Source organism: Epinephelus lanceolatus, chromosome 19 (assembly GCF_041903045.1).
Source record: "Epinephelus lanceolatus isolate andai-2023 chromosome 19, ASM4190304v1, whole genome shotgun sequence".
Taxonomy (NCBI): domain Eukaryota; kingdom Metazoa; phylum Chordata; class Actinopteri; order Perciformes; family Serranidae; genus Epinephelus; species Epinephelus lanceolatus.
In genome coordinates, this window is record NC_135752.1 from 36,637,521 (window position 1) to 36,664,202 (window position 26,682).

A 26,682-nucleotide genomic window follows, 5' to 3' on the forward strand; every position below is an offset into this window, starting at 1 on the left:
GGCACTCGTGGAAGCAGCCGCTTAAAGCACAACTATCCGGCCTCCACTGCGGCGGAAACAGAGACTTTAATCGGCGGCAAAAACAGGAAGTTACCATGATGGCAGTCCTGGGCAGCGCCGGTCGCTTGATCCAATGTGAGTGTGACTGTGAGCTAAGTTAGCCTGGTCAAAGCTGGCACGAGAAAACTGCAAGTTTCATGGTTCAGCTCGGAATGTAATGTGACGGAGTAAACTGTGTTAGTGTGTTTATTTAGAACAGTTAGAAGGCAGTTTGGAGTAACGGAGCGGCGGTGTTGGAGAGTAAACTCAACAACACGCTGACATTGGCATCATCATTTCGTAAACGGGCGCTAAGCTAGCGAGGATGTGGAAGCTCAGCATCCTGTTTGGATTTTCACAATAAAATCCTTGACGGAATTCTGACGCGCTAATTCGCAGTATTAATGGCGTTTAAAGCTTAAGTATTTCTTTAATCTTGCATTAACAATAACGATGTCATTATCCTTGACAGTTTTTGCCATTTTGTCTTCGCGAATTCCTAATAATTGTTAAAAGGCCACCGTTGACGTGCTTTTATTTTTTAAACAAATGGCACTGTTTCCGTAGCTAGCCCGTTGCTAACTCCCGCTGCTTTGACGCAGACCAGCATTACTGTAGGTTACAGTTTAATGTTAATATTACATAATGGACTTATCCCGGGCTTATGCTGCATTTAGTAACAGGCAGAGGATCCGTAAATAGTACACGTAGCCGTTAACGGCGCGTTTTCACGGCGAGTGATAAAGAACTTAAAATTCGGAGTTACACAACTCCAGTGTTTTGAACTTGCATAATCGCAGCGGGCCTCCTGGTGGCGCTTTGAGGTACTGCAGCCCTGACTGTTAGACTGTTGGACTTCATCTGTGAGACTGTGGATTTACATAAATCAGGAGATACTGGTTTCTGTGTGTCCTCTGTAGCTTGGGACACATGTCTTTGTTATTTCAGACACTGACTCTGATCGCAGTGTTGACAATTATTAAAGTGTCTTAATGGCTTGTAGTGTGACTTCATGAAAGAGGTCATTTTAGTGTCAGAAACTCATGATGCTACTATACGTTGTTGCATCCTTCTTATCAATCTTATGTCAGTTGGGCAAACATTGTTGAAACTGACACACATTTAATTTAAATTGTGGTGAAGATCCTCCAAAGACACTACATGTATCAGGCTAACTTTTGGTATAAGATTATTAACATGTATGGATAGATACCGTGCACAAGCCCAGGGCCCCAAAGTGTCAGGTGCCCCCTGCAAAATGTCACCCAAATTAACACATACTAACCAGGAAGAGACTCAAAATGACCTCAGACACAAATAAGGGCACCAAGAGATGCAAAGAGACATGTCATAGCTACAAAAATGGGCAAAACAGCCACAAATGACTACAATGTAACACATAGTTACCAATATAGACAAAAAATGATTTAAAAGAGACACAAGAACTACAGAGAGACCCAAAACATCAAGAAAGAGACACAAAATGACCAAAAATACGTCAAAGAGACACAGAATGACTTTGAAGAAACACATAACAAGCACAAGGAGATGCAAATCAACCATAAGGAGACACAAAATGACTACAGAGACACAAAACATCCAGAAAGAGAAACAAAGCAACCACAAGGAGACAATAAATGACTGCAAAGTAGTGCAAAACGGACAAAAAAATATTTTTAAGAGACCATTAATGACTACAAAGTGACACAAAACAACCAAAGATGACCTCAAAGAGACACATAATGATTAGAAAGAGGCATAAAACAATCACAGTGAGACACAAATCTCTACAAAGTGACACAAAATCACCAAAAAAGACAACAAATACCTCAAAGAGACATATAATGACTTTACAGAAACACAAAACAACCACAAGGTGACACAAAATAACTACAAAACAACAAAAAAACTACAACAGAGAGACACAAAACAACCACAATGAGAAAAAAATACTATTATTAAGACACACAAGGACTACAGAGAGACCCAAAACAACAACAAAGAGACATAAATCAACTGCTAGGAGACACAAAGCGACACAAAATGACCAAAAATAGACAAAAAATATGTCAAAGAGACACAGAATGACTTTAAAGTAACACAAATCAACCACACGGAGACACAAAATGATCAGAGGAGACAAGAAATTACGTCAAAGAGACACACAATGACTACAAAGTGACACAAAACAACCAAAAATGACCTCAAAGAGACATGTAACGATTAGAAAGAGGCACCAAACAACTACAATGAGACACAAAATGACCAAAAATTACATCAAAGAGACACAATTTTACCTCAGCAGGGTTCTCACACCTTTTCATGGACAAAATTACAAATGTTCCCTTTTCAAGGACCCTCGATAACATGTTTTTCTTGCCCTACTTGCCCGGCGTTTTTCAGACATATCAGACTCAAACTGTGATGCAGCGATGTCTCTGTGAGGTTAAAGGAAGAGCTCAAGATTTGACACAAAATCAGATGCACTGTATTAATTGAAAACTAAGAGACGTTTCAGAGGGTGAAAGCTTTGAAATGTACGAATGTAAGGTGATGGAAAAAACTGTGCATGCCCAGTAATACTGACTTGACTGAATAACCCCTCTTCTTCTTCTTTTGTTATAGTTGCCAGGAGCAGCGTCAGTCTGAGTGTCAGGAGACGCTCCACTGCTGCTGCTTTAGCCCAGACTGCGACTCCAGAAACACAGGAGAACAGGTGACACACACACAACTGTCAGACACAAGACAATAGCCTGCTGTTAGCCGCCTGTGTGCCGTTGTCCGTCAGTCGTCTGGTCTTTGTCCGGAGTTGTTGGCTCCAGCTGCTGCTAAACAAACAAACAGAAGATACCACGTCTTTGGTCATAACTCAAGAATTCATAGACCAATTACTATAAACTTTCACACAAATGTCTAAAAGGATAACATGATGAAGTTCTGACATTTTATTTCCAAAAGGTCAACCCCCTTGACTTCCCCTGTTCTCTGGCTTCCTGTTCCTCTGATAGTCCACCACATCCTTTGGCTCATTTGGCTGATAATGAGCTTGAGGTGTTTGTCATTGCTCCATGTGATGACGCTCTCTATCAGTTCTCTTTTCTCCTCTGTAAAAACAGTCTCTCCAGCCTCCATAGCCTCCATTTTACCCACTAAAGCAGTGGTTCCCAACTGGTCCAACCACATGGTCCAGATTTCTCCTTAGTCATTAGTTCAAGGTCCACACAGTTTAACACATTCAACATCATACTTGTGTTTGGCCATGTCATCAAGCTCGTTTGCTTTCTCTGTTCAGAAGTTGTCCCTTATGCAGGATTTATACTTCTGCGTCAAATCAAAGCTGTACCTATCACATAGGCTCTGCATTGATGTAGGTACACACCGTAGCCTGACATGCACCTCCCCAGAAATGTAACTACACGTCACAACGACGCAGACCTTTGTAACATATGTTAAATGTTGCTGTTGTCCCTGGTTTTATATGAGTAGAGTCCACTAGCTGCTAGGCTAATTTATACAATGTAAAATATCATAGGCTTGTGCTAAAAACATTAGCATGTTGTATTTGTGGGGAAAATGTGTCCAGATAAAGACAAGTGTTTGTCTGTGAATGCTGCGAGTTATAGTGAAGCTGATTTGTGTTCTTGTGTTTGAAATTGTCTCTATTAAGCCATGTTTAATGTGTGTTTAATGTGTGTTTACTGAGTGTTTTGAATCAACTAAACTTAACAAGACCTCACAAAAACGTTGACAAAGACTAGTGTTTTGGAGGTGTACCTGCAAAGTGACAGAGACACAACACTGCACCTGTGTAAATGCTCACAGCAGTGTAGGCCACATGCATAGTTTCTTAAAGTTAAGAACCAGCATTGTTTACATGTTTACTTGAAGGAAGTCTTCCTCTTCACTGGCAAGCTGACACATTTCTGCATTTCCTGGCACACTGGTGCAACCTGTAGATCTGTTGAACACTGTGACACTGTCGGCAGCGATGTGCATCACATCAGCTACGTGCAAGTACATGTGTGTCCTCTGCCTGTGCATGAGACAAACAAAAAAAGGACCCACATGTCGAAAAACTTTGTAGAACTACAATACGGTTGACTTGTGACAATGGTGATTGTTGCCAGCCATGTGTTGGCAGTCTGTGCTTCCTGTTGATGTCTTTTGTTACACAATCCTTCTCATCTCTGTCCTCATGGTTTTTTGGCTCTTATCTACCCTTTGAAGTTGACAACGAAACAATAAGGCGAACGAGACAGCAGATTCTTTAGGGTTAAAACAAGCAGATGTCAGAGCTGTGCGTGTGTGAATCTGCACTGGTGATGTAGTGCACAGCAGAAAGCATTACAACACCCATCAGAACTTATTGACAAGCTAATATTAGCTGGTGGCACCGAAGTTGGCTTCACAAGCAGACAGAGCGAGCAAACATTAGCTGCTTGTGCCAAAGTTATTTCACAACCTTACACCATGAGCTAATAGCTGCTGTAGGTAAGGTACATTTCATACGAGGACACAACAAGCAGACATTAGCTACTTAAGATAATGTTACCTTTATAGACTGAGAGAAAAAGCTAACACATACTGCTTCAGTAAAACACAAGCTGCTCTACAAGCTAACATTAGCTACTGGAGCTAACAGTACCCTCACAAGCTAATAGTAAGTGCTGAAGCCAACAGTAATCTTACAAGCCAACATTCTTAACATTAGCTGCTACAGCTAACATTAATCTCACAAGTTAACATTAGCTAATGGAGCTAACAGCAATCTTACTAACTCACATGGCAACTAACATTAGCTGATAGAGCTAACAGTAATCTTACTAACATGACAACTAACATTAGCTGCTGTAGCTAACACTAATCTCACACGCTAACATGACAAACTAGCATCAGCTGCTGGAGCTAACTGTAATCAGCTAACCTAATCTGATAAACTAACATTAGCTGCTGTAGCTAATGGTATCCTCACAAGCTAACATGACAAACTAACAAACTTCTGGAGCTAACAGTGTCCTCACAAGCTAACATTAGCTGCTGGAGCTAACAGTAATCTAACAAGCTAACTTGACAAACTAACATTAGCTGCTGGAGTTAACAGTGTCCTCACAAGCTAACATTAGCTGCTGGAGCTAACAGTAATCTGACAAGCTAACTTGACAAACTTACATTGGCTGCTGGGGCTAATAGTATCACAAGATAACATTAGCTGCTGGAACTAACAATAATCTCACAAGCTAACACAACAAACTAACATAAGATGCTGGAGCTAACAATAATTTCACATGCTAACATGACAAACTAACATTAGCTAACGTTACTTAAGCTAAAAATAATCTCACAAGCTAACATGACAAACTAATAGCTGCTAGAGTTAGCTTTTGTGTGTCTTTGCTCTGCTGCTTTTCCTTGCAAGAAATAAAAGGAAACATTAGCTGTTGTTATTTCACAAGCTGCCATAACAAGCTAACACTGGGTGGTAGTTAATGTTAGCGCCACAGTCTGATACAACAAGCTAACATTTGTTACCTTAACATATGTTCATTTCACAGGCTGACAAGACATTTAGAGCTGTTAATGAACAACAAATCATATCTGTATGGAAACATCCATATTATACAAATTACTTTTTGTGCTAGCATAATGGCATTAGCAATCAATAATCTACTATTAATTCGTGCATTAGCAGATATAAATCAATATATTGTGAGAGTTATTCGTAGGAAGACTCATTAATTAGCCATCATCAATAATCAATAAGATCCACATATTTTTGCAGGGAGTTGAGGCATTGTCAGACATGAATTATTGATTATGAATCTCTTGTACCCGCAGGAAACCTAAGACGGGCATCTTGATGTTAAACATGGGAGGACCCGAGAAACTAGAAGACGTTCACGACTTCCTGCTGCGGCTCTTCATGGACACAGACCTGATGAAACTCCCTGTACAGAAGTATGTACCATGGACATACTCTCAGTTTGTGCCTTTGTTATCTTTCTCTGGGCCAAGAGGGACTGACATCACCATCTCCCAAGTCTTTGCCAGTTTATTGGAAAAAGATATCACAGTTATCAGCAGCTGGTTGATACACAAGTGTAACATTCATTTAGTGTGTGTTTGTTTGGGGATTGGACTTGCTGTTTTTACAGCTGAAAATAACATTGCAAATGGAGTCTGGAAAGCACCTCTGATAGCCTCTATAAATCATAGGCTGTACACACACACAAACACACTATGAACAGTTTAAACAATTTGTATTTACGTGGATACATATTACAGTTTTGTTGGGTTGACAAACATGAGAGCAAATGGGGAAGACTGTAAGCTCATGGTGCTCTGCTATGCTCTGTTTGTCTGTTTCATAATAACCCAACCAGCAGAGTGTTTCTTGTTGCTGCTGAGGAGAAAAAACTCTGTGGCGCTTCAGTTTAACGTTAACTCTGAGCGACACCAATCCTTTCAAAGTGGTCTTTCCCAAACCTTCTTTGGCTTGGACTCCTTAAAATGACTTTCTTGTGACCCAGCGTCACAGGTTATGGTTTTAGAGTGATTGTGAGTTAGAAGCAGGTCAACCAAAAGGGTTTTTCCCATCTGACATGAAAGTATCCAGTGTTTCAGAAGCAGAAACAAGAAAAATAGAGTAAATAAAAGAAAGGAAACATTCTTGTTGACCACCTCAGGGTAATCTGGGAACCTTAGGTCAGATGATAACCCAGAATAATGATTTCATCGCAGCACATATGATTTTCTACATGACTGTTAGTTGTATGTTGATGTTACAGGAGCAATCTGTGTGTAATTCCCAAAGACATTTTGGTGTAGCTGTCCTGACAGTCAGGTCGTGTGAAATAATAAACTGATTGCCATGTACAGATATGCATGCCCCCCTCAGGTTGAGATGCAGTAATCTGATGCTCCTCTGACCTTTAATCTGCCGCCATCATCGAGTCAGAATGTTAATTTGTCCAGTATCTTGGTTTTAAAACCAAATTCTATTTTTATTTATTTATTTAACCCATATTTAACCAGCAGATGTGGACAAGATAGCAGCACGTAAAAGCTTTCTTTCCCAGCTCAGTCTGAGCATGAGGAGCAGACAACAAAACTAAGTCTTGAGATCTCAGACTGTAGTACAGTCAGATCTCTGTTCAGTCAAAGTGCTAATGTAGGGGAGTTTACACAGTATGGCTTTATAAATGAACAAATATCAATGACTGGCCTACGAAAGGTCAAAGATGGCTGACCAGCCCTGGAATAAAGTGTACAGTGATTTTCTAAAAAGAGCTAACGGTAACCTTACAAGCTAACATGACAAACTAACAGCAGCTGCCGGAGCTAACAGTATCCTCACAAGATAACATTAGCTGGTGGAGCTAACAGTAATCTTACAAGCTAACATGACAAACTAACATTAGCTGGAACTAACAGTATTCTCACAAGCTAACACTAGCTGCTGTAGCTAGCAGCAATCTTACAAGCTAACACGACAAACTAATGTTAGCTTCTGGAACTAACAGTAGCCTCACAAGCTTACATGACAAACTAACATTAGCTTCTGGAACTAACAGTATCCTCACAAGCTAACACTAGCTGTTGTAGCTAGCAGCAAGCTTACAAGCTAACATGACAAACTAATGTTAGCTTCTGGAACTAACAGTAGCCTCACAAGCTAACATGACAAACTAACATAAGCTTCTGGAACCAACAGTATCCTCACAAGCTAACACTAGCTGCTGTAGCTAACAGCAATCTTACAAGCTAACATGACAAACTAATGTTAGCTTCTGGAACTAACAGTAGCCTTACAAGCTAACACTAGCCACTGTAGCTAGCAGCAGTCTTACAAGCTAACAGGACAAACTAATATTGGCTTCTGAAACTAACAGTATCCTCACAAGCTTACATGACAAACTAACATTAGCTTCTGGAACTAACAGTATCCTCACAAGCTAACACTAGCTGCTGTACCTAGCAGCAAGCTTACAAGCTAACATGACAAAACCATATAAGCTGCTGTAGCTAACAATAATCTCACAAGGCAACATCAGCTGCTGGAGCTAACATTAATCTTACAAGCTAACTTGACAACCTAATATTAGCTGCTGTAGCTAACAATAATCTCACAAGCTAACATTAGCTGCTGGAGCTAACAGTGATCTCACAAGCTAACATTAGCTGCTGGAGCTAACAGTAATCTTACAAGCTAACCTGACAAGCTAACATTAGTAACAAAACTAAGTCTTTAGGTCTCAGACTGAAGCTACAGTCGGATCAGAAAATTTAGGAGGTAATATTGCACTGTAATAAAGTCTTTGTTTGTAGTAGTTGTAACTCTTCAGTCTGTCCCTTGCTCTGCAGTAAGCTCGGCCCGTTCATCGCCAAGCGCCGCACGCCAAAAATCCAGGAGCAGTACAGTAAGATCGGAGGAGGCTCGCCCATCAAACACTGGACCTCCATGCAGGGAGAGGGCATGGTGAAGCTGCTAGATGAGATGAGTCCTGAGACAGGTGAGACAGACCCAGAGTGTGTCTGCACCACCACTTAACAGGCAGGGAGGGTCACAGTGGTCCTGTTTGTCAAACTCTCCAATTAAACTGAATGATGGTAGGAGTGAGAGGGCTGAGTGTCCTGCAGGCCTTGGATTAGATGCTAATTATCAGGGAGGACAGATACAGATACGGTTCCGTATATTTCTGAAAACTGGTATTTATCTTTGTGTTTCCACTTATCATTTACACATAACCAGCGTTTTTCTTGACGAAAACGGAGATTTTCAAAAACAGCTTCCAAAGTGAAAGTTTTTAGAAATATCCGTTTCTGTGGAGATGTGTAAACAGAAAACAATGACGTTGCAACCCAGTTTGTGCATGGCCATTAGGTGCCCGGGAACCACAACAACAATGGCGGATATATGCCGGGTTGTTTACGTTTTGTTAGCAGTTTTGGGACTACTTACGAGCTTACAAATGAACTTAGCACCGCTGCATCAACATCACCACTACATCGGCGCACAAAGGCGTCTGCTGTGCCCAATATTAGTAAGTGCATAGCAGCTAACTATGCTATATAAGATTAAAATGTAGTTTATCATTAGCCATGTTTCCATCAGCCTGTTTAGATGCGCATCTAGAAGTATCGCATCGGAAAATTATGATGGAAACGCCAAAATTCTAATTAAAATCCCCTGATTCACACAAACTAAAATACGCTCACTTTAGCCGGGTTTGGGTTGATTCGAAAAAATGTTGATTCACAAAACGGGGGATGGAAACAGTTCGAATTAAGTCTGACGTAGCGCACCTCTCTCCATGGTGATATCCACACTCCGGGTCAGGAAGACGGTAATGCATTTACAAGCTGGTTGCCAACAACCAGAAAACGTAGAAGAAGAATGCAAGACTTGTTTTGTTTCCAGTTCTGCGGAAAACTCGCGCAAGTTCATAGTTTTCACCAAAGTCCGTACATTTAATGGAAACACACAGGATTTGTATTTCTTTTAATGCGCATTTTCCAGTGATTCGAATCACTTTTGGATGGAAACATAGCTATTGTTTTTATCACTAGTGCCAAGAAGAAAACAAATCACTGTGCATGCGCAGAACGTTCTTCTGTGGTGTTTGACATATGGCGTATTGCCACCTACTGGCCTGGCATGCTAACTGCAGCAAAAAGCTGCCGTTTTTGCATTTTCGTGCAAACAGAGATATCGTTTTCACAACTGATCATGTAAACCTGGAGTTTTTTTTTAATACGGGATAAATAAAAATCTGTTTTTATTTGTATCGGTATCTGTGTAAACAAGGCCAACAAGTGGACAGTTTACTTGTTAGCATAGCAGACCTACTTCGTAAGCTAACTTGCTAAAGTTCAAGCCTGTTGACAAGCTTACTTGTTAGCATAGCTGACCTAGTGAGCAAGCTAACTCCCTAACCCTCTAGTAGGTTACAAGGTTCCACACTACAATGTGGAAAACTAGCTTAGCTCTGAAGAAGCACAAAGGAATGTTGAAAGTCGCACAGGAGCAGCACACTGATGATGTCAGAGGGCTGTGATTGGTTGATTGCAATGTTCGTCCTGGAATGCAGTGTGGGATGTTGAATAAGGATCATGTCATGCATGGTAAGTTATGCTGCACACCTAAATTGGTCCCGACCAGGTTATGTTCAGAGTTTCATCTTGAAATAGGCCAAAAAGGCTCCTTTGGAAATAGGGTCACTCAGTCAGTAGTCGATCTGTGAGTGATACAGGTGATTTGTCATAAATGCAAACTTTTTAGATCAGCAAAGCCACTGAATAAAGAGTTACAGTAAAGCGTATTGCATGTATCATCATATATAAATATCTTTTGCCACTGGAATCTATATTAGTGATGCAGAAAGTCTGTCTTATTCAATTTGCAAGGTTATTCTTGCTGAACTACTGAATGTGTGTAGTGTTCTCTGGTCCATCTGCCCACACTGGCTCTAAAAGAAGCCGTCTCATAAATCACAGGTAGCATACATTAATAGTTCACTATATTATTAATTGGGAGGATGTTTACTTGCATATGAAATGCGGTATCATTCCTTTAAAGCACCGTAATGTCACCGCTTTGAGTCATGTTTTAATGGCTGGTCCTGATGTGTTGAAGTCTGTTTTACATCACTGTTATATTAAAGCAAGATTGGTTAGAAAATTGATAAGCCTATTGGTATTTATCACAGATAATATTCAAATAATAAGATTTATTTCACTTTAATTCGCCTTATTTGCAGCAACTGTGTTTTTTTATATTGTTTTATATATAGTTGGAAATAGGCTGCACACCATTGATCCATTTCAGGTGGTAGAAGAGTTTAATAACGCGCGAAATGCCGCCTTTATGGGAGTGCCTGCAGAAGTAGAAAGCTTGAGTTAACGTAGCAAGTTGATAACGACCATAATGATGCCTGTTATTGATTGATTATTTTTTATTTATGTGTCATGCACAAAGTGCCCAACCCTCATGGGTTTATAAGACACCAAAAAAAAGTACAGTTGCAGTATACATTATTATTATTATTTTTTTTTTCATTTCATACATAATTACAGCCCCTTTTTACGGCTCAGACTTTGAACAGAATATTCTGCCTTCTCTCCCACGCTTTACAAATAAAATCTGCAACAAAAAAGATTCCCTTTCTAAAACACAACTCAAGTTTCTCATACTCGTCCAGCCAAAAGAAATCAGCATAAATAGAGGACATTTTAATAAAAAGTACATCCCTGTTATCTGTGACTGGGGTTTTAGGATTTGTCGAGCCAGCTCCCACAGAGAAAGTCAAAACCGTTTCATAACACAGCCCTCTGTTGTTCGCAGCAAAGTGTGTGTGAAGTGTAGATAGTGACACAGTTAAGGAGTGTCTGGTCACACGCCTGCACACACACCTCACTGATAACAACACAAACGGCGGTCTCTTCTTTATGGCTGTTTTACTCAAACAGCAAAGATTGACAGTTGACTGTCTTTGTCTTCAGCTCCTCACAAGTTCTACATCGGTTTCCGGTACGTTCACCCGCTGACGGAGGAAGCCATTGAGGAGATGGAGAAAGACGGAGTGGAGAGAGCCGTGGCCTTCACGCAGTACCCTCAGTACAGCTGCTCCACCACAGGTGACGGTCACACACAGCACAGACAGAGGAAACGAAATATTCAAACATCACATGTGCTGAATTTATTGAAAATAAAAGATGAAAGGAAAAATTATGAGATAAAAAAGACTGCTGTGGCTGTTGTGACCACACCCAGAGAGCTATCCACCCTGTTACCCTCTGATAAACACACTCACTCAGACACACACAATCACTATGGGATCTTTCTTAATCCCACCCATAAAAGCTGGGATGTCATTATAACCAGCTACTTGGCAACATTCATCAAAAAAACAGCAGATAATCAGGTACAAGTCGTCAAGTTAATGCTACATAATTTGTAGAAGATAAGTCTGCACATATTTTGCTTCAGTTGCGAATGTCATTATGATTCATCACAGTTTTCCAGCCTGTTGTTTTTGTTCTCACACATCAACACCTGATTGTGATCATCTCAACTTGTCCCAGCCTGTAAACACTTGGATGCTTTTCCTTTTCCTGCCCATTGTAGATTAGTGCTCTGATTACTCACTGTGAAGCCAAAGTAAAAATATGATTGCTCAGTCAGGCAACGCTGTTCTGAGGATATTTCCAGAGTCCTCAGTGCCTTTTCTGAACATCTGGATGAACAAATGTAACCTACGCACCACGACAAAAAACAATTTTAACCTGTTTCCCAAGAAGTTTATCTGTTTCCTGTCCAGGTAGCCACTGGCTGCCATCTTAGTTTGGATTAGGACACAGAGTCACACCTTGGGAAATGTGTTAGAAATCTGTTATGTCGTGCAGCTGACAATTTCTTTTTTACAACTAGATTGGTAGAAGAGTGTGAGGACTCTGGGAAAGTGTTGTGTAATGATCTTCTGGGTCTTGCAGTTAAAGGGACAGTTCACTCCAAAATCATAAAAACATATTTCCTCTTACCTGTAGTGCTATTTATCAGTCTGGATTGTTTCAGTGTGAGTTGCTGAGTGTTGCAGATATCAGCTGTAGAGATGTCTGCCTTCTCTCAGCTTGTGGTGCTCAAAGCGCCAATAAAATACATTTGAAAAACTCAACATCAATGTCTCTTTGCAGAAATCATGACCTGGTTACTCAAGATAATCCACAGACCTTGTTGTGAGCAGTTTAATGTAGGAATATATTCTTTCTTAAGAACTACACCTGCCAACCGAATCACCACGCAGAAGGAACCCAGCTGACCACCAACGTCGTTATGTTGATATTTGGCTGAATGCAGGCTGTGATGTCCGGTGACGTCACAGTGCAGGAGGAAGTGTGCATCTACTGTTAGCTCACCTAGCACCACTGAGCTAGCTAAGGTTACAGCTCAGCTAAGAAGGACGCCATTAATGTTCACATCTCACGCTGTCATGAGCACGAGCCTCTCGTCCATGAGTGGATGCATGATTCCCTCTGGGGGGTGATACAGATGGCGGGTGTAGTTCGATAGTCCCTACATGAATCTGCTCAGAACAAGGTCTGTGGATTATCTTAAGGAACCAGGTCATGATTTCTGGAGAGAGACGTTGATGTTGAGTTTTTCAAATGTATTTTGAAAGCCAATCTAGTTCCATTATTTCAGTGACAAGGAAGACATCTCTACAACCAATATCTCCAACACTCTGCAACTCACACCAAAATAATCTAGACTGCTAAACAGCTCTACAGGTGGGAGGAGAAATGTGTATTTTGGGGGTGAACTGTCTCTTTAAGCTCTGCAGTGTTTTAAAGCTCTGTCTTACAAGTCTAAAAGACAGAAGAAATATATTTTCTTCTCTTCTCTTTTTGATCTTTGGAAAGAAAACAGCTCAGAACATGTTTATAATATTAATGTCCTTGTTTGTTTGTGTCATCAGGCAGCAGTCTGAACGCAATCTACCGTTACTACAGCAACAGAGGCGACAGGTCAAAAATGCGCTGGAGTGTCATCGACCGTTGGCCCACACACCCTCTGCTGGTGGAGGTTAGACACACACACACACACACACACACACACACACATGTACACGTACACACTGTAAAATAAGAGTTCCTGTCAGACCCCTCCTCCTCTCAGAGAGGACAAACACAACAAATGTTGGAAAATTAATTGACAAGGGCAAGAGGTCGTCATAGCAACTAATGAGCTGAAAGCGAAGTGGCCCTGCTTGGTAATCGTAGCAACTCACAAGCCTGGCTGTATTTTTAGATCTCAGCATGGAGCTTTCATGGTGCGAAGCAGCTATTAGTCAGGAACTTTTTATATCCACGAGGAAAATTATAGTTTCAGCATTTTAGTAAAACAGAAAAAAACATGAAATACAACTAATGTTCAGTGTGTGTGTGTGTGTGTGTGTGTGTGTGTGTGTGTGTGTGTGCGCAGTGTTTTGCAGAACACATCAGTAACGAGCTGCTGAAGTTCCCTGAAGAAAAGAGAGACGACGTTGTCATTCTGTTCTCGGCACACTCGCTCCCCATGGCTGTACGTACTTGTGCTGATGCTACTTCCTGCTGATCCTGATAGATGCTGATAGTCCTATTAATACACCTCCTACTAATACAACCAGGAGCAGTCACACTGTTACCAGCCTCCGTCTCTCAATCACTATCGTAGATGGATAGATAGAAGATATACGTTTCTTCCCTGTTTCAAAACCCAAATCAAACCCTGAAAAGTGTAGGGTTAGCTAGCTAGCTACTGAAGATATAGCCTACTGAATGTATACACATGCTGCTTTTGCTTGTTAATGATTATAACAGTGAAACAAAGGCTGACCCTGCTGAACAGGAACCAGTGAAGGGAAGCAGGGAAACTTTGTGATATTCAACCAGCTGTGTGTCATCTTTCGTCTATTAGACCCTTGGGTGATGAGTTTTTAAAAAAAGTTTCCAAAATAACGTAGTTTTCTTCCAACCATTAAGTGGTTACGTACATTTTCTTTGGGAGCCTTAGTTAAATAAAAACAGCAGGTATAAATGAACTTAATGAATAAATCAGAAGGGGAGAGGAGCCAGTGTGTGCTCCCAGTCAGCCACGCCCTCTCCTCGTACTCCTCCTATTATAGGCCAGCACCTGTGGAGGGCACATACTCATACAAACATATAAACAAAACTATTATTAAGTGCCAAGTGGACAGAAAATCAGTAAAAGGCTCCTACATGACTTCCCCTGGAGATCCCTGCCTGTCCAGGTGCTGGCAGCGTCACGGGGGTGAAGCCGAACACTGTCACCTGCACACACTGCGATGCCTACTGTTGCAGCTGCGTCTCTTCCCTCTGTTACTTCTACTTGTCAAACTAATACTGATACTGTGAGTACTATTGACAGTGTTACTCCTGTGTGTAGGTTGTAAACAGAGGTGACCCATATCCTCAGGAAGTGGGAGCCACAGTTCAGAGAGTCATGGAGAGACTGGGACACTGTAACCCCTACAGACTAGTGTGGCAGTCCAGGGTGAGTACGCACACACACTCACACAAACAAAAGACAAACTGTGAACTGATACGTCAGTGTTTTAAATAAAGCAGTGGTACCATCTAGTGGTTGGTTGCTACAACTGAATAGCAGTGGCACAGACAACCAACAGCCAGCAAGCAATAGTTGTGATTTAAACATATTTAGCTCCGATTTAGTCTAGCTACATGTAACCCAAATCTAGCCGATTTAATTTTTAAATTGATTAAATGTAATTTTCGCCATTGCAGATGGTGTGCGGTATGATATTCAATCACGTATGGAGAGTCAACAGTAATTAAAATATGTTTATCTCCATTTTTTGGACATGGTCTCTACATAGCCGTATAATTGATGATGTCTACACTTTGGCTATGGTTAGACATCTCCCAAATTTTCACTGACAGCCCAACTTCAGCCGTGATTTAGCCTAGACATCAGGTCTTCATGTCGACGTTTTTTAAACCAAAAAATGCTTGCTGGGGTAAGTGAGGGAGAAGCCTATCCCAGCTGACACTGGGTGAGAGGCAGGGTTCACCCTGGACAGGTCACCAGACTATCACAGCGCTGACACATAGAGACAGACAACCATTCACACTCACATTCACACCTACGGACAATTTAGAGTCACCAGTTAACCTGCATGTCTTTGGACTGTGGGAGGAAGCTGGAGCACCTGGAGGAAACCCACGCTGACACGTTCAAACGTTCAAACCCAGGGTGGTTAATATTCATAAACTCATGCTGTAGATCACTGCAGGATTTGTTTATCACTCCGGAGCTCTTTCTAATGCCATCTATCACTAGTTTTCTTTTCTCTTTTTCCAAAATATCCACAGTGTTTGTAACTATATAGCTACAAATATGTATAACCACACACTGTTCAGTTTCCCATTTGTCAGCTGTAACAGAATGTGTAATTTCTGTTGCTGCCACAAGGTGGCGCCACTCGTCCATCTAATACTTCAGCTAGGAAACCTCAAAGCTCTCAGTCTGCTGGTCTGAGTAGCTCAAAAAGTCACATATCATGAATTATTGGAGCAGCCAATCAGCTGTTCACGGTATAGGGCGGGTGGGAAGTGTTGCTGGGTACCTGTTCAACATATCAGGCATGTGGGAATACTCAGACTGCTCTAAATATATACAGTGTGTAGAACGTAACACAGGATACAACGTTATTAGCACAAGCCTATGGCATTTTACATTGTATAAATTAGCCTAGCAGCTAGCAGAGATTTCCTCTGCTCATATGAAGCCAGGATAAATCACGCACAAGACTTGAGATGCTTTTTTTGTGGAGGCTTTACTGTCTTCACAGTTTATTGTTTCTTATCTGTGAAATTAAAGTAAATCAAAGCTTTGTTTCCACTGAGGGAAATGGTGCCAGCTTACAGAGACAGACAGGAGGTCTGCGTCGCCACGATGTGTAGTTACATTTCTGGGGAGGTGCACGTCAGGCTACGGTGCAGGGTACACATATGGTATGACAACAATGTAATTCAGAAGTATAAATCCTGCCTAAGAGTCTCTAGTCCCTCTAGTGCCCCCTGGAGGCTGCAGTGCCCATTACGACCACAATATGAAAGTATTGGACAGAACAGCATACTGGTGATTTGATTGCTCCCAGAGCATTAACAGCCTTCGTGGGGCTACAGTTGTGAAGTTTGTCCTAAAGGTGGCGTTAGAGGAAAGGTCACAAGGACACCCTGGGGACCATTTGGTCTGTATCAAAGCGCTGGACTAGGTGGAAGATCTGCCATGTTCTGGTGACACAAAAACAGCGCCGTAAATCTCCTCCGCAGTGGAATTAAATTGTTCTCATGTCTTTGTGTCTGGTCGTTCAGGTGGGGCCCATGCCGTGGCTCGGCCCACAGACGGACGAAGTGATTAAAGGTCTGTGCGAGCGAGGGAAGAAGAACATCCTGCTGGTGCCTATCGCCTTCACCTCCGACCACATAGAGACTTTACATGAGCTGGACATCGAGTATGGACAGGTGCTCGGGGAGGAGGTAAGGAAAAGATAAACTCCATGTTCACTTTCCCAGCAGCTCCAGGCTGTTGAGTCAGCTGCATGCTTTAGTGTGCACAGCGGTAATACTTTAGCAATGGGGAAGATTAAACAGTAAGTGAGAGGTATTTTGTGAAAAGAAAGTCTGTTGGTTTCTTTAATTGAAAAGGTTGTTGTTCAGCAGCGGACACCCAAAACTCGTTAAGAGTTAGAGTGACCTTGAATGCACCAGCAGCGAGATTTTTAAATAACAGTCCTTGTTTTCAAACATGTTGCCACATGATGATGGTGACAAAGAAATAAAATGACTGTGGTGGATTACCTGCTGTGTGTGTAGCAACTTAAAGTCTCTGCAGGTTAATTATCGCAGAAATGACCTGAAATTAACGACAGGAGAGCAGCTGCGTGTTCATTTGTGTTGAAATCGAATGGCACACTTGGCACAGAGTTTAAAGAGGTACTTCACCCATAAAATGACCATTTGACTATCAGTTCATCACTCTGTGTTACTTTGAATTCTAGAAGAAAATTTGTTTTTTCTTGCATTCCTCCTCAGTGAACGGAGAATCCAAAAAAAGGCAAATATTCCTCATGAATTGAAGTAATCAGGGTCTGCATTTAATGACACCAAAACTATATCAAAACGTCCAGTAATTCAAGTCTCATTTATCCAGTTGTATGCTCAGTGCTTCCCAAAGACAGCCCTTTCTGACGAGGGACTGAACTGAAGCTCTCTTCAAAGCCAGACTTCACTGATAAAAGCAGTAATTTTACTGCACTGAACACAGGAGCTGCTGGTCTACTGCTGCCTCCATCATTAGTTAGTTTGTCTTATTGTGTAACTTTGGTGTTTTAAAGGGTTAGTTTGGATTCACCGAAGTCACACAATAACACAGACAAAGTAAGTGATGGAGGCAGCGATAGATCGACAGCTCAATGCGCTCAGTGCGGTAAAATTGCTGTTTTTGTCAATGGAGTCTGGCTTAAAGAGAGCGCAGACAAGTTTCACTTTTAGCACAGTAGAGCTGTCTGTTTGTGAAGTACTGAGCATACGACTGCATAAATGAGACTTGGATTATACAGCAGGAGTTGTGTGAAAGTTTGTTAACAAATATTTTGATATAGTGTTGCTGTTAAATGAATGAATGCTTTGATTTTTGGAACCTGCATGAAAAAACAAAGTGTTCTTCATGGCTTCAAAGTAACACGTGGTGAGTAATTCATATACAAGTGGTCATTCTGCAGGTAAAGTGTTCTAATAAGTTAGGAAAAGTGTATTTATCAGTTGCAGCTGTGTGTCCTGTGTGTGTGTGTGTGTGTGTGTGTGCGTGCGTGTGTGTGTGTCTCTCTGTGTAAAGGCACCAGTGAGGTGACCACTAATCAATGTGACCGGTGCCACAAAGACACACACACGCAACTGTTTGTACTTCTACACTTGTGAGAAACCTGACAAATATTCCTAATTCTTTCCCAAGCCTTAGCCCTAACCCTAACTCTAAAAAGTGCCCCAAAATGTCCCGCCATCTCATAATGTCCTCACTCTCCAAACATGTCCTCACTCTCCAAACATGTCCTCACTTTACAAACACGTCCTCACTGGCCAAAAATGTCCTCATGTGAGAGGTTGAAACCTCAGACTGTCCCTCACAAAGATAGAGGCACCAGGTGACACACACACCACTGAACTGACAAAATGAAAACACTTTTTTTCGACATCTTTATCTTTAATGTTAAACGTGATTTAGCGATATATTTCCAACATGAATGTTAACTCGGGGGGGTTTTCACATCTAGCCTGTTTGACTTGGATGTTTGGTTTCAATAATGTGAACACATGTGACAACCAGTCTTCCTTTCTGTCTTCAGTGTGGTGTGGAGAACATCAAGAGAGCAGAGTCGTTAAATGGGAACCCTCTCTTTATGAAGGTACGTGTCTCTCACACACTCACACACACACACACACACACACAATATTCAGAATGAATATTTTTTCATGTAAACTACCTGGAAAAACTTAAATTCCGAATGATTTCATTCAGATTTATTTCATTCCGAATGAGAAGCCATCATGTAAACGCACCCAATGTCGCTTTGGCGTTTTAGCCCACTTGCTGCACGTCTTCAGTGAAAACAAGTAATTTGAGGGCGCATGTGTACGGGCCCTAAAGAGAAATCTGGACCCCATGGCTAAATCAGTTGGGAACCACTGCACTAGACGACATGGTGAAGTGCAAAGTCAACAAAAAATTGGCTATTTGACCAAAATTTTGCAGCAACGCTGAAATTGCATGAGGCAATGCACATGAGCCTTTGTGTTTTTTAAGCAAAATGTTTTTTAAACTTGGCATGATGGGAATCAAGGCAACACTATCCCACATGCAGAGTGAGAAACACAAAATTTCTACGTGAACCCACCATCGTTCACCAGGTATTTCCCTGCTCTGTTCTACCCTTGTCAAAATACTCTTGGATGTCGGTTCATGGTTTTTTTTTTCTTCAGTTTTTGTTAATGTAAAATTTGTCTTAAATCATAAAAATCTTAAATCTAATTTGCCTCAAGTTGTAGGAACCCTGATCAAGACTGATAGAGAAGTTCATTATCACATTACATAAATGGATGTAACACATTTTAAAAGCAGTTAAAGATGGAACATGTTCAGTGTTGATAAAGGAGCATGTCTGCATTTATATTCAAACAAGCACAGACTTAAAGCTTAAAGAAGGAGTAAATTAAAGAGGGCAAAATGTAGGAGTTAGGAACAATTAGGAGCAAGGGGAGGTGATAAAGGACACAAATAAGAAAAGCAAACAATGAGAGATACAGATAAAAAGAAGGGAGAAATAAAAAATGGAGGGAAGACTGCAGGAAGGCAGGCAGGGCTCTAATAATAGAAGAGGAGACAGCAGCAGAAGATTCTGTGAAGTAAGTGAACTCCAGGCAGGAGAGGGTCAATAAATGGATTCCTTCCTTCCTTCCTTCCTTCCTTCCCTCCTTCCTTCTCTCCTTTGCCTCCTTTCTTACTTCCATCCTTCTTCCCTTTCCCATCCCACCTCCCTCCTTGCCTTCATCCTCAACCCTGCAACCTTTCTCCCAACAGTCAACTCCTCCTGTGTGTGTGTGTGTGTGTGTAGGGTTTATTAAAGGAAGGGGGCAGATCAATGGGAACCTTTAGAGCTGACTACAGTAGAACTGAACCGCCCGGCTGGCTGGCTGGTCAAACCCGCCGCGCTCAGAGACCCCTCGCCAAGTCTCTGAGTGTGTGTGTGTGTGTGTGTGTGTATGTGTATGAGAGAGTGAGTGTATAAATCAATATCCAGAGGATGATTAGTTGGTAGTTACTGAAGGATGGTTTCCTCAGTGTGGTTTTAGTTTCTCAGTGAGCTGCATCAGTCTGCTGCCGTCTGCAAGCAGCAGCTGCTGGAAAATAAAGAAAAATACATTCATCAGAATTTTTGCCGCAGAGCCCGGCTGATGTCAGGGGTTTATTTCGTGATGGATCCTCGCTCAGGTTGCTGTCTTGTACAATCAGCTTACTTACTGTATGTCACTCCTCGTTTAAACAACCTTAAGGCTCACTTACACTCCCTATCTACGAAAATAGATCAATCGTTCTAAACATCACTGACCTCGCATTTCCATGCGTCCTTTCTGATGGCATAGATCCAGCCAATAGGTGGCACTAGAGGGCAGACGTTTCACACAGCAACAAACAAGACGACAGTGGAGGAGGTCGGAATAACATACCTTTAAACAGATGTAGTGATGTAGATGGTAGTGGTTAAATCTTGCTTGAACTACGCTATATTGTTTCCATCCATTGCAGTTGTTTAATTTAATTTGATTTGATTCAATTTAATTTTTATTTTATTTTATTATTTAATTTATTTTATTATATTTTATTTTATAAGGCTTAAATTAAATGATTAAAATAAAATAAATTTAAAAATCCATTGGTCAAATTTAAAACTGCAATAATCGTGTTTAAAGTGAGAAATAATTCACTTCCGGGCAATATTTGAAAAACTGTTTTATGACAGGGAGGTGGGTTATAATTTAAGAGGAGAATTTAATTTAAAACTTGTGTCAAATTGGGTTTAATTTACCTTTTACTTTAATTGGGTGGTAAACAGACTGGGGATAGTTGTATATTAGTTGTAAATAAATTTGGGAATTTGTTTAAATAATATATTTGTTAAAAGAAGAAACTTAAGAAAGGGGTAGTGACATATATTATGTCATATTATATTACCCTACTCCTTAACGATATAAACGCTGTGTCTAAATCTATATCTTGATTGAAAATATATCGATATATCGTACAGTCGTTAAATTGAAACACAACCACAAAGTTAACGAAGCTGAAGAAAGGAGTGCCTCTATTCGTTTCTGTTTCAATATTGACTGTATATCGTTCATCCTGTTCAGGCTCTGGCAGACCTGGTCCAGTCCCACCTGAAGTCCAACCAGCCCTGCTCCCGTCAGCTGACCCTCCGCTGCCCGCTGTGCACCAACCCCACCTGTGGAGAAACCAAGGCCTTCTTCGCCAGTCAGACGCTCTCGTAGAAACGCACATACACCCACGCACTCTGGTGCCCTTCCTGCAGCAATGCTATCTGTGAAGAAACTTAAGGCCTTCTTTGATAAACAGAAGACTCACACGTTAACGCACACGTCTCTCCAGCCAGAGTGTTGGTTACATGTGAAACAGGAAATGAAGACTTAGCCAAATGGTATCTGCAAATACGTGCTGACATTTGTTTTATTGTACGAACAACACCAACATCTGCTCTTAACACTCACTTCAGATTACCAGAATATTCTTTATTCGGTCACATGTATTTGCAGTCACCATTTGGGGAACGTCTGCGCAGATAAAGGAACCAACACTCTGCAGAACCTGCTCACATCACATCAACGCTACAGGAAAACGCCTTGCACTAGTTTGCTTTTGTTCATCACAGCTCCCTTGGTTACATTCCATTTGCTTAGCCCCTGCAAACCCCCACTAGAGACCCTGTTGCTCTTCTTGCCGGTGTTAAATGAATAACGACACCATACACAAGGGATCTGGTCGGCTGGCTGCTTCTCTCCTCCGCTGTCTTACCTGTTGCATCACGCCACTGACCCACCAGCCAGTAACCCCGCTCATCATGCTGCAATCCTTGCAATGTGATTGGAGGAGGTTGGTGCTGCTTCAAAACGCTGCTGCCTGATAGGTGGATACCACTGAGCTTAAAGGGTGACTTTGATGTTTTCCAACCTGAACCCTATTTTATCATGTTTCCGCGTCTAAGTGACAAATGGGAGCAACAGTTTTATGAGCCTGGTCCAGTCTTGAGGAGAGCACTGAGGCCGGCAGTGGTGAAAAGACGCAGCAATGTAATGTTAAAGGGCAATCCTGCATCGTCAAGTTTCATCCAAAAAATAGTACTTGTTTTTGTCACTGACAGGCTCAGATTGTTATTATAAGTGTCTGTGAATATTATGGAGGGAATCCTGACAGAGATAGACCTGTTTGTTAAAGAGTAAGATCCTTTTTGTTTCACCAAACGCTATCGCCAAACCCACCAAACTCCATTTAAATAAACAGGCATTTTATCATCATAAAAGACACTTAATTCAAAGTCAACAGAGAGAAAATAAAACTCTCAGAAACAGTCTTGGTTCATCTTACTGCTGTTCCAACAATCACCAACTCTGATCTGGTTGAAATAAACCCTTAATTCACCCAGTTAAATGTGAAAACATGCTGCCTCTATACAGGCTAAAATTACTGTTTATTTAAATGGAGTCTGGTGGGATGGCGAGAATGATTTTGAGGCAGTTTCTGGTCAAACAAAAAGGATCTTGGGGTGCTTTCACACCTGCCCTGTTTGGTTCGGTTCAGTCAAACTCAATTTTTTTTTGCCCCCTAAGTGCGGTTCACGCGCACCAGAACAACCGGACTGAGACCTTCTTGAAGAGGTGGTGTCGGTCTGGTTACAACCAAACTCTTGTGCTGTTCATTCTAACCTCGAAACTGCATTCGCATTATTAATGTGCACCTCCTCTTGTACTGCCGTAATATGCACATTCGGCGCATCCAATGCATCAGTTTGCGCATTCGGCAGTCCCATCACGCGGCTCCAACTTGAAAACAAACTGTATGGTTTGACTAAAATGAACAATGACAGCAATATAGTCCACGATGAGCAGCGCTAAAATCAACCTGCGTAGTTGTCCCTCCATTGTGACATTAGAAAGTGTCACATTTATCTTGCAAGTGTACTCTTCTTCAACGTTTGCTTTACTTCCTGGATTTTTCCCGCATGGAAATTCTGACCAATCAAGAGCAACTTTCATACACAAGGCATTTGATCTGGTCCGCTTGTAAATGCTGCCGTGAGAACACGAACCAACTCTAGGCAATTATACAACTTGAGTCCCTGATTCAGACCAAAGGACACGACTCTAGGTCTGACAGCAGCCTAAAAACGTCTGGCTCTGTAGGGATCCTTCCATAAGTTGTCAGATTCTTATAATAACAATCTGATCCTGTCAGGGGCAAAAAGAAGCACTTTTGGTGGATGTAAATTTTGTTGTTTTTTTAAAAGATATTTTTTTGGCCATTTTGCCTTTAATGGACAGGACAGGTAAGCATGAAGGGGGAGGGAGAGAGAGAGAGAGAGAGAGAGGGGATGACATGCAGCAAAGGGCCACAGACTGGATTCGAACCCGGGCCGCTGCGGCAACAGCCTTGTACATGGGGCGCCTGCTCTACCACTAAGCTACCAACGCCCCTTGTTGGATGTAAATTGATGGTGCATTACATTGCAGCTTGTTTGCCAGCTGCAGCCCTCCCGTTGAATACTGGACTGATTTCCCAAATTGGTCTCCATCAGTCACTTAGACACAAAAACATGGGACGTAAAAAATACCGTTTAAGAATGAAAAAAGAGCTCTTTAGAAGGAATTGTGCGGCTCCTTTAAGGATACAAGAGAGTTAACTGTGTGACGGAAAGATTAAAGTTGATCAAATCTGAATCCTGCATCTCTTCTGTGCCGACGCTGACCCTGTACAGAGCTATCTAAGAGCTTAGAAAGGGCATTGCTTGATCTTTACAGCAAACCAGAGTGCAGCTGTAGTCCATCTAAGATCAGAAATAAGTTTCTGGTGTCGGGACTTCTCAGGGTGTCATGACATAATGTGTGGGGTATTGTCAGGTGGAGAAACACGTTGTTTCTGTACAAATCCATTAACATGTTTATTTTATACTCTTGTTTTTTGCTTTTTGTCTGCTGAAATATTGAGCGTTCTGAGCCTCTCGGCCTCCACTGATAACAAATCAAAAACTGAAAAGGGAAAATTGACGTGTTCTCCTCTGTCACCAAAAAAAAACAACGGACTAACACAGTTCTTCATTCTGGGGTAGACTGGCTCAGTAAGTCACCATAAACGAGGCATGTTATGTTGTTGCAGTAAAATAAGATTAACATGAAGAGTGCAAGTTCCTGCTTAAGTTCATATACTTTAGAGATGTGCCATTGTGTGGCGGCTTCAGGAGAAGGAAGCTACCAGTAGGTCATTTTGATAGATTCGATATCCATCAGGATATTAGGGCGCTCTTGATGGGGAAGAACACGCAGGAACAAATGCTGCTGGTTTTGAAATCCATCAATGTGAAACGATAGCGGTCCCCAGCTAGGCTGTTCTCATGAAAACAAAGCTTTGTATCAGCGTTCACAGCCTTACAATATGACGTTCTCCGGCAACGCGTTCTCAACCCCAACTCGTCAAATACAGCAGCTTGGTCAGAGGTCCTACGCCTCAAAGTCTGACTGAATACCCCTCTAGAGTCAGTTTTGGATGTGTCACGTCTGTGTTCACAGAAAATGTGGGTTTCGGCGACCACTTCAGGTGTAGGCAACCAAATTACCTGGTTAGGTTTTAAAAAAGATTATGGTTTGAGGTAGAACAAGTATATTTGGTGCGTAGCTTTACTTCTGTCCTTGAGGTAACAAATATGTCTGTCACGTGACACAAATGCAACGTTACTTTAACTACATTTTGTAGTTCTAAAACACTCAACACAGGCTGTATCTGTCTTTAAATTGTGTCAGTCGATTCAGATTTGGCCGCTGTATATGAATGTTCGATGATGTTTTTGAAGAAGAAGAAGAAGAAGATATACTTGATTAATCCCTGAGGGGAAATTCAATTGTAATCAGACTTGACCCAACAACAGCATTCATGTAACATAGTAAATAAGCTAACAGTGCTAACAACAGATCGGAAATCTGCAACATACTTTATCATATTAAGTACCCGTGAGCTGTAAAGTCGCTACTTCCAAACAGAAAAGAGAAGATAAAGTTGTCCTGCAGCCTTACGGTAGAAAGTTTCTCCTCCTCTGTGCGCTGCAGCACGTCCGCAGCGGACTGTACCAAAGAGTAGGGTGAAAGTCAAAAGCGCTCTCTCCGCAGCAAAATCTGGGGGCCAAAACATCCCCATAAGTACACAGCACAGCACACTGACTAGCAATTTGAATCTCCAACATTCAAGGTGCAGCCCTGAGCTCAACGTTGACTTTTGGTATTACAAACACAGGTCCCCTGGGTGAAAGTCCTGTGTTTGTTTGATCCATCTGCCACCCATGTGGACCACCATGTGGACTTTCTCGCTTTGTATACTGAGTCATAGCCTTGAATGGTTTTAGCAGGGAATTATCTGTAAGCCTGGTGTATTATACAGATGCTGGAAGAGCGTTCAGGGGTATCGTGGGCTGATGACCAAGCTGCCATATTTGGCGCCCTGGGGATGAGTGCGGGTTGTCTCCAGTCAGTATGATGTCAGTGTCTCAAATGTCAGCAGATGCTTGTGGAAACGCCCACGAACAAGCTTGAGTTTTAGATGCTGTCTCTACAAATATGTCCAAAAAATGAAGGCTGCGTATTTGGACTTAAATCAATATCGAATCTGATGTGAGTGGGCGTTGTTGCTTTCCCATCAGCTGTCTTTAACTCTGGTGGTTTTGTTGCAGTTTCCTAAATCACATGCATGGATTTCGAAACGTGACAGCACTGAGTATCCTCAAATATTTTATTTTTCCTGCCAACTGCGCCGTGAAGCCGTCTGTAGTTTCCTCTTTCAATCACCTCGCCTATTAATTAAGTTGCCGAACGTCATTTTGAGCCTCTGAGCTAATTTTGTGCAGATACTACTGTTCATTACCAATACTGATCTAATGCTTTCAGTGTAGACATAGATGTTTAATTTTGTAAGGTATTTAATAATGGAACAAAAATGGCCTCTTCTAATCGCTGTGAGCACACTGAGCCCAAACATTTTCAGTTTGAGGCGGCGAGACAAAATGCCTTTGTGTTCCTAACATTGTCAGTGTGGTGGGAGCAGAAGACGCTTTTGAGGGTCTGCAGGAAAAGCATAAAAAAAAACAAAACATAAAAATACAATCATGCTGGAATTTTTCTTTAATAGCAAGATGCAGTATGTGTTCTGTAAAAAAAAATACCGTGTAGAGACGTAGCACAGATAAGTCAAAAATGACGTGTTGAGTGTAGGATTGTTTGAACATAGATTCACTTTGA

The 26,682-nt window shown here is 41.5% G+C and overlaps 2 protein-coding genes across 2 annotated transcripts in view; one reads left to right on the plus strand and one right to left on the minus strand.

Annotated features, from left to right (window-relative positions):
- On the plus strand, positions 1 to 26,516 carry fech (ferrochelatase). Its single transcript, XM_033646093.2, has 11 exons — positions 1 to 135; positions 2,665 to 2,755; positions 5,875 to 5,994; positions 8,401 to 8,549; positions 11,539 to 11,673; positions 13,512 to 13,618; positions 14,018 to 14,116; positions 14,981 to 15,088; positions 16,933 to 17,097; positions 18,963 to 19,022; positions 21,523 to 26,516. Exons 1-11 carry the CDS (start codon positions 96 to 98, stop codon positions 21,658 to 21,660), a joined length of 1,212 nt encoding a protein of 403 aa, XP_033501984.1. The 5' UTR covers positions 1 to 95; the 3' UTR covers positions 21,661 to 26,516.
- Positions 2,672 to 26,682, minus strand: part of onecut2 (one cut homeobox 2) — a 111,329-nt gene continuing 87,318 nt past the window's right edge. Inside the window, exon 2 of the mRNA XM_078162085.1 lies at positions 2,672 to 2,867. Coding sequence (XP_078018211.1) covers positions 2,824 to 2,867 — 44 coding nt within the window. The 3' untranslated portion in view covers positions 2,672 to 2,823. The remainder of the gene's footprint in view (positions 2,868 to 26,682) is intronic.